Source organism: Tupaia chinensis, unplaced genomic scaffold (assembly GCF_000334495.1).
Source record: "Tupaia chinensis unplaced genomic scaffold, TupChi_1.0 Scaffold000074_1, whole genome shotgun sequence".
Lineage (NCBI taxonomy): Eukaryota > Metazoa > Chordata > Mammalia > Scandentia > Tupaiidae > Tupaia > Tupaia belangeri.
In genome coordinates this window covers 7,033,935-7,045,881 of record NW_006159534.1, presented here as the reverse complement: position 1 = coordinate 7,045,881, position 11,947 = coordinate 7,033,935, and the positions used below count along the sequence as shown (strand labels likewise).

The 11,947-nt window shown below is 47.8% G+C and overlaps 1 protein-coding gene across 1 annotated transcript; it reads left to right on the top strand.

Annotated features, from left to right (window-relative positions):
- Window positions 1-4,755, top strand: MYOCOS (myocilin opposite strand). The gene is made up of 3 exons (XM_027768118.1): window positions 1-132; window positions 1,321-1,467; window positions 4,235-4,755. Exons 2-3 carry the CDS (start codon window positions 1,373-1,375, stop codon window positions 4,380-4,382), a joined length of 243 nt encoding a protein of 80 aa, XP_027623919.1. The 5' UTR covers window positions 1-132; window positions 1,321-1,372; the 3' UTR covers window positions 4,383-4,755.
- The last annotated feature ends 7,192 nt before the right edge of the window (window positions 4,756-11,947 follow it).

The window sequence follows — 11,947 nt, the reverse complement described above, 5'->3', positions numbered from 1 at the left end:
CAGGAGCATAAAAGACTGAGGAGGAGGAAGCTGCTGTTGGTAGTCACTTTTGTGGCTTCTTCTCTGAGAAGGTGGAAAAGGATATCTCTTCATAAACAGAGGTGGAGCGTGGAAACCGGCTGGGATTGGAAGGTAAGTCAGTCTGCATCTTTATAAGTGCACCCTTTCCAGCCAGGTCAGGCTGCTGAGCTCAGGCCGTCACAATTCCTGCTCTGAGAATGGTAGCGTCACCACCCGTGTGTTGCCTGGGACCCAGGAATGGGGCTTACTCTGCGTTCCTTGGGGACAGCTTGGCCTTGTGACAGACCTCAAGGGATGCTTGGCCTGCTGTAGGGAGAGCATGGTCTCTGAATCAGCAGGCCGTGATTCAACTGCCTGTTTTAGTTCCAGCTCTGTGCCTCCTAGGGAAGTGACCTAATTTCTCTGCTGCTCAGTTTCCCCCTTCATTGAGTAGAGGTCATAACACTTGTGGATTACTGTAGTTATCCAAAAAGACCATGTAAAAGGGTGTCCCATGCTTGGCTTCTGTTCTCAATGCCAAGCCTCCAGTGTCCACACCGCGTGCCCATCTGGACAAGCAATCTGGCTCCAAGCCGCAGCTTGTTTGTGTCACTTTCCTGTTCTTTCGAAGGTAGAGGCCAGCAGATGGCAGAGCAATTACGTTGTTGGACTCCAACCTGGCCAACTGTGGTTAGAGTCCTGGACCCGGTGGCTTGAAACTCATGCTGGGCATGTGTGCATGCATGCCCAAGATCTTGGGAGGAGAATGGAGGAAAAGAGATTGCGGCTGGCCATCCCCCCTTGGGGGTGATTTCTCATTTTCCCTCTCACTGTCTCTGTGTCTCCCCCCACCCCCAACTCTTCCCAGAGCACACACACCCTAAAGAAAAAAACTCTTAAAAAAAAAAAAAAAAGGTAAGTGCCCTGGAGGAAAGCTCTGCAGGTGTCTGTCTTGATGCTCAGGTAGCCCTGGGGGAGGGCTGCAGGGCCAGGGCCTGCTGTGCAGTCTGGGCAGGCAGTCCACCTCTCTGGCTTCCGTTCCTCACCATCACCAGGGGGGTAGTGATAGCTGCCCTCGGTTCCCTCGTTGCATGATGGGAGTAATCATGTCTGTCATCTACCGATAAATAGCCAGTGAGGATCTTGCCCTTCCCCAACTCACTCTCCAACAGCTGGTATTTGAGAAACTATCTGAGCCTGACTGGGGTGGGGATGTGGACTCTGCTGCAGGGAGGGTGCCCTGAGAACATGGCAGTGAAAGTCCTGTGAGCTGCTCCCAGCTGGGGGCCCTCCCCGATGCCTGTGGGTGCTGTGGTTTAGATTCGCAGGTGCAGCAGATCGCAACCCCTCCAGGCCTCTTGAGTGCAAAGCCATGGCTCAGAAGAACCCCAAAGACAACGGCATTACCTTCCCCTACAGAGACCTGGCCTCCGAGGTGACCAGGCGCAGAGTGACCATGACCACGAGGTACCTCCTGTTGGCTCCCCACAGGTTTGGGTGGGGTGTGAACGTGACCACTGAGCCCCACCAAGTTCCTGAAACTGCAGGAGGCCCTGACCCCCATAAATCCATTCAGCCGCTGCTGCAAGGTGCAACCCGTGGATGAGGAAACTGCTTCATCCCCTCTTATGGGAAACTGACCTTTCCAGAGGCCCCTGGGTGTGGGCCATGGTGTGGTGGGATGGACTTCACTGCAGTGGCTCATAATGGGGCTGGGGGTCACCTGGTTGCCTTGGTAATGTGATGGAAGCTGGGATGTGGCCCACCGGTGTCAGATGCAGTCCTTCACGATGTTGGGAACGGCCTGGGCTCCCTAGAAGCCCACCCTCATTCCCAACGAGGCCATCGCTCCCTGTGGGCAGGGGCTGTGTTAACCTTCTCTGGCATGTGCCAGGTGCGGGAACTGTGCTAGCGGACAACGAAAGAGTGAGTGGCCAGTGAGTCCTTAGAGGAGACCTGACCCAGCCTGATGAAAGGGAGAAGGCTTTGCCAGGGATGGGGCAGGCAGCTGCCTGTATGTCATGCTCCAGTTCTCAAAGGCCTTGGCCGTCCGAGACCTACCCCCACGTGGTAGGGTTGCAGATAAAATATAGAAAGCCCTGTTTGATTCAAATTTTACTTTTTAAAATTCAAAATAGTAGAGCGAGTGTGCATTCATATCAGGGAGTGATAGGGGGCGCTCTCCACAGGGTCTGATTACATCAGCATCCCCTCCTCCAGTCAGCCAGCCTCTGAGACAGGAGGGTCCTAGACACTCACACCTATGCCCAGTGTGCTTAATGCTGGCCGGGCTAGGGCTCTGAGCCATAGCTGCCTTGGGGAATTCAATTTCTCTAGAATGGTGTGTCACAGAGCTGGCCATAATTTAAATTTTTAGTGTATGTGCTGCCAAAGCAAGCAGGTTAACTTGGATTTTAGATAAAAACAATTTTTGGTTTAAGTGTGTGTGTACAGTAGTGTAACACGGATTATTATTTGGGATGATATTTAAATTATTTTTCTGGGATTCAAATCTAACTGGGTGCTCTAATTTTCTTATGTTTGACAAACGTAATGATGTCACTGGGGGAAGGTACTGTCTCTGGTCTGAAATCTCCAGATCTGGGAGTGGGGGAAAGGAAGTGCTCAAGATATCCCATAAAGGTGTATAAAGAAAAACTCTGGTCTCCAATTTATATGAAAACTGAACTCCACTGAAATGGCGTTTGGTTAGGCATACCGCCCTCCGGTGCGTCAGGTGATCCTGGGTGGGCTGCGACCCGCTCTTAAGGGTCAGTTGGGGCTGTAGGCTGAAGGAAGGCTAAGGTGGGGGCCTCCTCAGCCACGAACAGCAAATGTCATTGTGTTGTGATTCACTCGGGTTGTCTGTTATCTAGTCTTGAGGAATATAACTCTCAGTGAGATAAGGGACCTAAAAAAAATCTGCCAAGAAAGCTTAGGTGGAAGCAATTCTAATGTTGCAAATAAAACCAGACAAAAACTGGCAGAGCTGACACTTTGAGCTTGAACTCTTTTTGGGCACATGATGGGCTTAAAAATAATGATTTTATGCAATCTGATAAGTTGGCAAAAAAAAAAAAATCTGTTTTCTATTTGAAATATAAATTTCCCTCCAATATTGTTCATAGTGCTCCTTGGCCTTAGTTTATTGTGATATAAGATACTAGTGAGTTGATAGACTTTCTTGGTTAACATGCATATGAATGCTGAGAACCTTTACTGACAGAGTTGTGTGGCCAGTTCATCACCACGGGCTGAAACTGTAGGGCTTGGCATTGCCTCCAGGAGGTTGTGGTGTTGTGCTCCAGTGTCTACCCAAGAAGGAAGGTTGGGCACAAATCTGGGGCCTTGCGTGGGCTCCCAACTATCCTCTCTGCATCAACCCACGTCACTTAGCAATGTTAGTTAGGGTCAGCTCAGATTGAGATGGCAGCAGCAAACTCTGTCTAGGTCCAAAGCTGTGGAAAGATTACAGTTGCGCCTTTCCCGCCCACATGATCCAGGTAAACCACCTTCTACGTCACCTTTCTCAGCTGAAAGATTGATTGTGGAGTGTGGCGGAAAATCTGAACATAATCTGGTTCTTGTTTCCAGCTGGTTTCCGGTCTCTGTGCCCAGTGGGCATTCAGAGAATGTTAAATCTGAATCTGTAACAGCTGGACAGGTTAGTCCTATTCCCTTAAAGGCAGGGTTTGCCTAACCCTGGGCAGGTTGCAGAAGCCAGGGTACACTTCAGAACAGGAGGAGATCCTGTGGGCTGGGGAGGGAGGAAGGTAGGAAGAGGAGAATGTAAGATGTGCCCGAGACTGGACTGGCCCCATGACTAGCCGGGCTGCAGCAAGTGAAGGGTTGAAACTGAGCCTGTCCAGGCTGAAATGTGCAGAGCTGGTTGGCAGAGGATGGGGAGAGCCAGTGATGAGATGGCCTCCTGCTCCAATACCAAGAGACCCTAGGGGTGGGAGTGGACCTCAGCTCTATTGGTTCCTCCAGGCCAGTTGGGACAGTGATGCTTGCTGTGACAGGAGCTGTAGACTATGTAAGTGGACTAGCTTTTGTGTTTGCAGGTACTCACTCTGCAAGTATGGGCAGTGGGGTCTGGAAGGGTATCCTCCAGTGCTAAGTGGTTTTCTTTAGGTGCTGTTATCTGGGCTGGTTCTGTTGTTCTCTCTTCCTGTCTTATAAAAAGTCCTATCTGTATTCGAATAGCATTCAATGTGCTTTTTTTTTTCCCTAGAGAAGAGATAATTACCAAGGAAAGTGATGACGCTAGGGAGATGCACACTCATGAGGATTTGGAACGAGACCCTTCCCCCAGCATGGCTCATCCTACGGTCCCCCACGCCCCACCTCCTTCTCCTGCGGAGGATCCCACAGCCTCCTAAACATAGGGAAGCTGTTATTTTGAAGTGGACTCTTACATAACACTTCAGGAAGCAGCTTTAGTGACGTGCTTGGGGTTGTTTGAAGACGGTCTTGGAAGATCTTTATTCCTCCCTGGTTTCCTCCTCCTGGAGCCAGTTACATGTTGTCTATCCTCACCAATGCACTTGGAGTGACTGAGTTTTTCAAGCCAGGTCTCTGATGTGATAAGTCTAGAGATGATCTTGAATTTCTGCTTTGCTGCAGAACACTTACTGTAGTCAGTTACATATGAATTAAAAAAATGATCAAGCCTTGTTTGTTACTTAATCTTATAAAACAGCCATGTGGGGCCAGCAGGTAGAGTGGAGGTTAAGGCACTGGATTCCACATGGGCTTTGAACCATGGTTCAAGTCCTAATCCCAGCGGCTTGAAAAACACACGAGGCACAAGTACATGTAAGCCCAAAAAAATCCCAAGAGGAGAATGGAGGAGAAAAAATTGCAGCATGGCCATTCCCTCTGAGGGGGATTTCTTTCTTCCTCTCTGGCTCTGGTGAACACATGCACCCTATATATTAAAAAAAGAAAAAGAGTTCTAAATGATTGAAATATGTATAAAATTCTTCAGTAGAAAATTCTACCCTAAAAAGCTGCAAGAGCTGTCAGGTGGCATAGTGGTTATGGTGCTGGATTCCCAAATGGTTGACCATGGTTCAAGTCCTGGACTCGACAGCTTGAAACTCACATCAGGCATATGCGTGTGCATGCCCAAAATCCCAAGAGAATCGAGGAGAAGGAACTGTGGCATGGCCATCCCCAGTGGGGGGAATTTCTCACTTTCTGTCTCTCTCTAGCTTTCCAATGAACACATGTGCCCTATAGCAAAAATCTCTTTTTAAAAAATTGCAAATGCAGAGTGATTTAGTTCGGGCAGAGTACATTACATGGGTGCCCTGCTTAAGCCTCTGGACAGACCCCGAAGAACCTCTGAGAACTCTCGGGACTCTTTTGAAAGCATCCAAATGTAACAATTCATGTGGCCAGCCAGTGGTGTGGTGGTTAAGGTGGCTGGATCTCACATGACCAACTACGTGGTTCGAGTCCCAGACCCAAGGGCTAAATATACACTAAGCATGTGTGTGTGCATGCTCAAAATCCAGAGAGGAGAATGGAGAAGAAAAGACTGTGGTGTGGCCATCCTCCCTGGGGGGTGCTTTCTCAATGTCCTCCCCTCTCTCTCCTTCTCTGTCTCTCCCCAGCGAGGGTGTATGTCCTATAGCAAGCTTTAAAAAAAAAAAAGTAATAATTCAGATATATATATGGAAAATGTCCTTACATGACATCTTTTATCTGCTTCTCTGTAAGCTCCTTGTAAGCATTCTATCTCCAGGCCTGCTCCTAAAAATGTGCTCTGGGGGACTGCAGGTGGAATAGAGGTTAGTGCTGAACTTTCACATGGTCAACCAAGGTTTGAGTCCTGGACCTGGAGGCTCAAAACTCACGCTGAGAGTGTGTTCATGCCCAAAATCCCAAGAGGAGAATGGAAGAGAAGGGACTGTGGAGTGCCATCCTGTTGTGAGGGTGATTTCTCTCTGTCTCTCTGATGAGCACATTCGCTCTATAGCAAAAATCTCTTTTAAAAAGTACTCTGGTCCTCCCAGCACCAGTGGCTGTGCTGTTGGCATGGACGCCTGCTTTCTTGCTTGCACGGGTGTGGGTAGGGCCTGCCCTTGCCAGCTGGTGCCTGGCATACACACTGCTGCCACCTCGGGTGCCAAAACAGACCTGCACTGGCCAACAGGAGAAACACTAACCGCAGGTGATTACTTACATTTCAGTTAATTAAAATTAAGGGGACCAGTAGGTGGCATAGTGGTTGAGGCACTGGACTCCCACAAGGCCAACCATGGTTCAAGTCCTGGACCTTGCGGCTTGATATACTAGGCACATGTGTGTGTGTGCCCAAAATCTCGAGAGGAGGATGAAGGAAAAGGGATTGCAGTATGGTCACCCCCCCGGGGGATAATTTCACACTTTCTGTCTCTGTCTCTTTCTGGAGAGTGCATGTGCCCTATAGCAAAAATCTCTCTTAAAAAAAAAAATTAGGGACCAGTCCCTAGCCTAGTGAGTAAGAGAACTGGTTCCCACATGGCTGGCATCAATTCCAATCCTCGCCCTTGTGGCTTAAAAAAACAAAAAATATACCAGGTATGTAAGCTTGCATGCCCAAAATCCGGATAGGGTGGAGAAGTGGAAGAAAAGAGATTGCAGCATGATCACACCCCATCAGGGAGTGCTTTCCATCTCTCTTTGGTGAGTGCATGTGTCCTCTGGCACTTAAAAATTAAAATTCAGTTCCTTAGCCCCACTAGCCACATTTCAAGTGCTTAATAGGTGCATGTGGCTGGCAGTGGCCCTACTCGATGTGCAGATTTCACATGTCACAGAAAGTTCTATCAGGCAACGCCAGGACAGAAGTTAAGCCAGCTGTCCAAGGTCGCACAGCCAGTTACACCAGAATCGAGGGCCTGCCCCATCGTGCACTTATTATTGCTGTGGAGAGGAGTTCAGATCCTACATGGCCCGCCAGGGTTTGGGTCCTGGGCCCAGCAGGGTCGCACATACGTACCGAGGATCCTGATGGATGAGAACTGGAGGAAAAGGGATTGTGACACGACCAGGTCCCATTAGGGGTGTTTTTCTCCTTTCTCTCCTTTTCTCTCATGCTTGTACACATGCCTTATGGCATAGTAAAAGAAAAAAATGGGGACCAGCGGTTGGCACAATGGCTATGTCACTGGACTCCCATGTAGCCGACCATGGTTTGAGTCCTGGACCCAGTGGCTTAAACTCGTGCTGGGCATATGTGTGTGCGTGTCCAGGATCCTGAGAGGAGAATGGAGGAGAACAGATTGCAGCGTGGCCATCCCCTCCTGGGGGGTGATTTCTCTCTCTCTGTCTCTGTCTTTCTGGCGAGCGTACGAGCCCTATAGCAAAAACCTCTCCAAAAAAAAGAAAGAAAGAAAAAAATGCATTGAGGAGACGGGGAGGAAAGGACTAAGTTTTGTGTTAGTTTTATTTCTAGTTTTGTTTCTGAGCATGTTCCAGAATGTTCTTTCAGTTTATCTGTCCAGTAAATATGGTTGAGCACCTCCCATGTGAGCCAGGACCGTTCTAGGAATATATCCCTGTGCAGAGCACTCAGTCTCTGAGACTATGGAGTTTACACTCCAGTGGGGGTAGACCAACATATTCACAACTTGAAAACAGTGTATCGTATCATAGAGGAGATCTTCCAAGATTTCTTGGAAATGTGTATCATGAAAAATGTATGCATAAATTAAAAAAAAAATTTTGAACTTAAATGTTTAATTCCATTTTCCCACAGACTGTTCAGGGTCCCCCTCATACATCAGGAGATGATATTGAAAAAGAAATTCTGAAATAGTCAGATGAGGTAAGGGAGATGGGATGTGTCTGAAGAAGTGGCGGGTTACCCTGTTTTAAATAGGGTGGTCTGCTTAGGCCTCCTTAAGGTGACATGTGAGCAAAGACGTGAAGCCAGTGTGGAGTTAGGTATGTGACGGCAGGACAGAGGCAAGAGGCAGGTTTGAGCCAAGTGCTGAAGTTTGAAGGCAGAGGTGTGTCTGGTGTGTTCAAGGGTGAGCAGTGAAAGGACACCGATAAAAGGTGATGTCACAGTGGTGAAGAAGGGACCTCTGTCCTGTGGGCTGTGGAAGGACTCTGACTTTGACTGGCTGAGATGGGGAGCCCTGAGCGTTCTCAGACAGAAAGGGGTATGATCTGGTGTGGATTTTAGGGGGTTGCGTTGGCTGTGCTCAGAGCAGGTTGGGGTGGGAGTAGAAATGGTCCAGATGTGATCGCAGTAATCCTGGGACCAGAGGATGGTCGTTAGGGCCAGTAGAAGCAGGGTGATGAGAAATGGGTCGGATTCAGGCTCTCTGTATTTGAAACTGGAACTAACAGAAGTTGCTGATGGGTTGGCTATGGGGTATGGGAAGCAGGGTAAACGACAACACCCAGGTTTTTGGCCTTAGTTGCTCAGTGCGACTTTGACGTGTCTGGGGGTGGAGTGGGGTAGGGAAACTCAGAAGATCAGTGTGTGGTAACTTGATGCACCTAGTAGACATCTAGGGGAGATGTCAAGGGGGCAAATAAACACGTGGTTTTGGAGTTTGCATGTAATGGCTGGGCTGAGAGGTGGGCCATCAGTCTCGGCCTGCTACTTACGGCCCTGATACAGGTGAGAGCACAGAGAAAGGAGTAAGGAAGTGACCCTACACAGAACCTCGGCACTTCAACCTTAAGAGGTTGGGGCTAATTACCAGCTAAACTTGCTATTGTTAGATTATTTAAGAAATTGTGTGATCATTAAAATGTGGGGGGGGAAGGAATGGAAGACAACTGTAGACACCAGAGATAGTGTGAGAAGAGGGTGGGAAAGGGCAGAGGGTCAGACATGGGGTAAATATTTATATAAAACTAGAAATGGAAAATTATTGATGATAACATACATGATTAAGCCACTGTGCAGTATATTCTGGATGGGAACTACACTTTGTATACTGTGATGATGATTAGGGGATGAATGTAAATTAATCAATTAAAAAATGTTTCAGGAGAAAAATACAAAAACCGTTTTTCTTGAAATAAAAAAAATGCTTATTTGATGACCGCAGTAAGCTATATAGCCCCAGCTAGGTGCTACTTTATAGTATGTTCATTCTACTCCCTGAGGTTTATGCCTAAAGTCAGACTTGTGTTCATGGATATGTATATATCAGCTGTGCTTGCTATTGGAAATATTTAGATGAATTCAGTTCATTAGCAAATCAATAAAATAGGGAGGAAAGGCACAGAAAGCAACCCTGAATACTAGAGACAGTGTGGGAGGAGGGTGGGAAACGGCAGAGGGTGAGAGATACGGAATCAAGGATGGCAAAAAAAAAAAAAAGGCAAAATATACAGGAAACAATAAATGGTAAATTATTTGTTGACGATAATACGTATGTTGATGTGCTTGATCGAGCCAATAAACAGTGTATTCTGGATGGAAAATTTCATTTTGTATGTTGTAATAATGTATAGTGAATGAATGTAAATAAATAAGTTTAATAAGAAAATAAAAAGTAAATAAAAAGAGGTTGGGGCTAAAGGGAGAGCCCAGTCGAAGAAACAGAGAAGGAGCAGTCGATGATGAAGATGTCTCCTGTTCTGGAAGCTAAGCCAAGAAACAGTGTCTGCCATCTTTCCTTCTCCCTTCATCTTCTTTCATCCCAAAGCCAGAGAAGTATTTGAGGGAGAGAGAAAAGGAGCTGTAGGTATAGGCTGTGCAAGGGGATTCTCATCACCTGTAGGAGAGTCGCCTACTCGCCCAAGGGTGTCTCCTCACCTTCCACTTGCCGACCAAACACCTGGCAGCTACAGATGCTCAGGAGGGAGGAGTTCATGCATTATAACTTCTGCCTTTTCTAATCTTTAACAATCTGGGGGAACATCTCAAGTGAGAGAAGTAAAGAAGAAACCTTAAACTGAACCCTGGGGTTGGGGGCTGAATGTGCCCCATACCTGCCTCAAATCATAAATCAAAGTCCTAATCCCAATATCAGAATGTAGACTCTCTTTGGAAATGGAGTCTTCAGTTCAAATGAGGCTATTACATGAGCCCTTGTCCAATATAACCATTATTCTTATAAAAAGAGGAGATTAAGACCACCAATACACAGAGAAAACCATGCAGAGATAGTGAGAAGGTGACCATCTGAAAGCCAGAGAGAGCCTTCAGAAGAACCAACCCTGCTGTCACCTTGATTCCAGACTCCCAGCCTACAAAAGTATGAGAAAATAAAACTCGATCATTTATGCTCTTCACGTCTTTGTTACGCAGCCTGAGCAGACTAATATTCCCGTGGAGAGCCCCTTCCCTACTCACTCACGGTGTGTGTAGCTTCCATGAGAACTGACTACCAGCAGAAAAGAAAAGTCAAATGCTTGGCTTTACCTTCCAAAGAATAGTTTTTGGAACTCATGGTAGGGAGAATTATCTTTAAAGCCAAGGCTTCAACTCCTAAGATCTGGTTCTCTTGGCCTGCAGAGGCTGAACCCTGGTCCCATGAACAAAACCTACAAAGAAACACAGGAAGGGTTAGAATGTCCCGTCCTGCAGGCTGAATAAAGTTTGGGAAGCAAAGGTACTAAAAAGTGAGAAAGCAAGAGACCTTAGATTCTGGAGACTTTCTGACAGAACCTCCTGTCCCAGCAGGTTGGGAAGCAGCGGGGACGTGAGCTGTTGGCAAGTACAGCCTGTGTAAGTAGCAAACTTCCAGCTGATGTGCCCATGTGCCAGCTGGGGGCAGCGGCACAGTCAAAAGGAAACTGTCTTTGTGCCACTGGCTCCTGGGGTGTTCCCACATTTTGGGGAGGGCCGCATGACAGGCTAGGAGAAAGCAACATGTCTAACAGGAGGACGCTGGACCTGAAGCTGCAGAGAGGATGTGGATGTCAGGAGAAAACACTGGAGTCTGTGCTGATGGCAAAGCCCGGCCCTGGCTAGGGCCTCCCTGCACTGCCTCAGACACGGACCCTCTGTGAGGACAGGAAAGAAAGGAGAGCCGGGGCTGATGGACTGAGGGCACACGGAGGAGCAAACTCCAAGCTGAGCTGGCAGGACCAAGTGTTCTGCTGTTCAATGTGATAGCAACTGAGGACAGCAGTTAAGTGCAGTTATTAAAAATCATGCTAGGGAACCAGCAGTTAGCGTAATGGCTATATCACTGGACTCCCATGTAGTCGACCACGGTTCGCGTCCCAGACCTGGTGGCTTAAAACTCAAGCCGGGTGCGTGTGTGTGCGTGCCCAAGATCCTGAGAGGAGAATGGAGGAGAAGGGATTGCGGCGTGACCATCCCCCCTGGGGGGCAATTTCTCGCTTTCTGTCTCTATGTCTTTGTCTGTCTGGCGAGCGCACATGCCCTATAGCGAAAAACCTCTCCAAAAAAAAAAAAAAATGCTATATGGGAGCCAGCAGATGCTGTGATAGGTAAGGCACTGGATCCCACATGGCCCACTGAGCTGTTTGAGCCCTGGATCTGGTGACTTGAAAAAATCCCACTGGGCATATGTGCACACATGCTCAAAATCCTGAACAGAGAACGGAGGAAGGAATTGTGTCATGGCCATACCCCTGCCCCGGGAATGCTTTCTCACTTTCCTTCTCTCTGTCTATCTCTCTATGGTGAGCACACATACCCTACAGAAAAAACTTAATCATAATAATAATGCCCTGAGCCTGGAGGAGAATGGGGAGCTATAATTTAAGGGGTGGAAAGTTTCGGTTTTATAAGATGTACTAAGTTCTGGAGATGGACGGCGATGGTTGCACAGCGGTGTGTATGTATTTGATAACACTGAGCTGTGCACTTGAAAATGGTCAAGAGGGACTACAAGGTGGTGTGGAGGTTAAGGCGCTGTTTCCTATATGGCTGACTACACTATTGGTAGATTGGGAATCACTGTGTGTGCGTGTGCACGCATGTGTCTGTGCGTGCGTGTGCGTGACCAAAATC

Bases quoted from the DNA above. Each gene is read 5' to 3' on its own strand.
- MYOCOS (XM_027768118.1), top strand. From the start codon at position 1,373: ATGGCTCAGAAGAACCCCAAAGACAACGGCATTACCTTCCCCTACAGA. The intron at 1,468-4,234 runs GTACCTCCTGTT...TTTTTTCCCTAG, and splicing joins AGAGTGACCATGACCACGAG to AGAAGAGATAATTACCAAGG.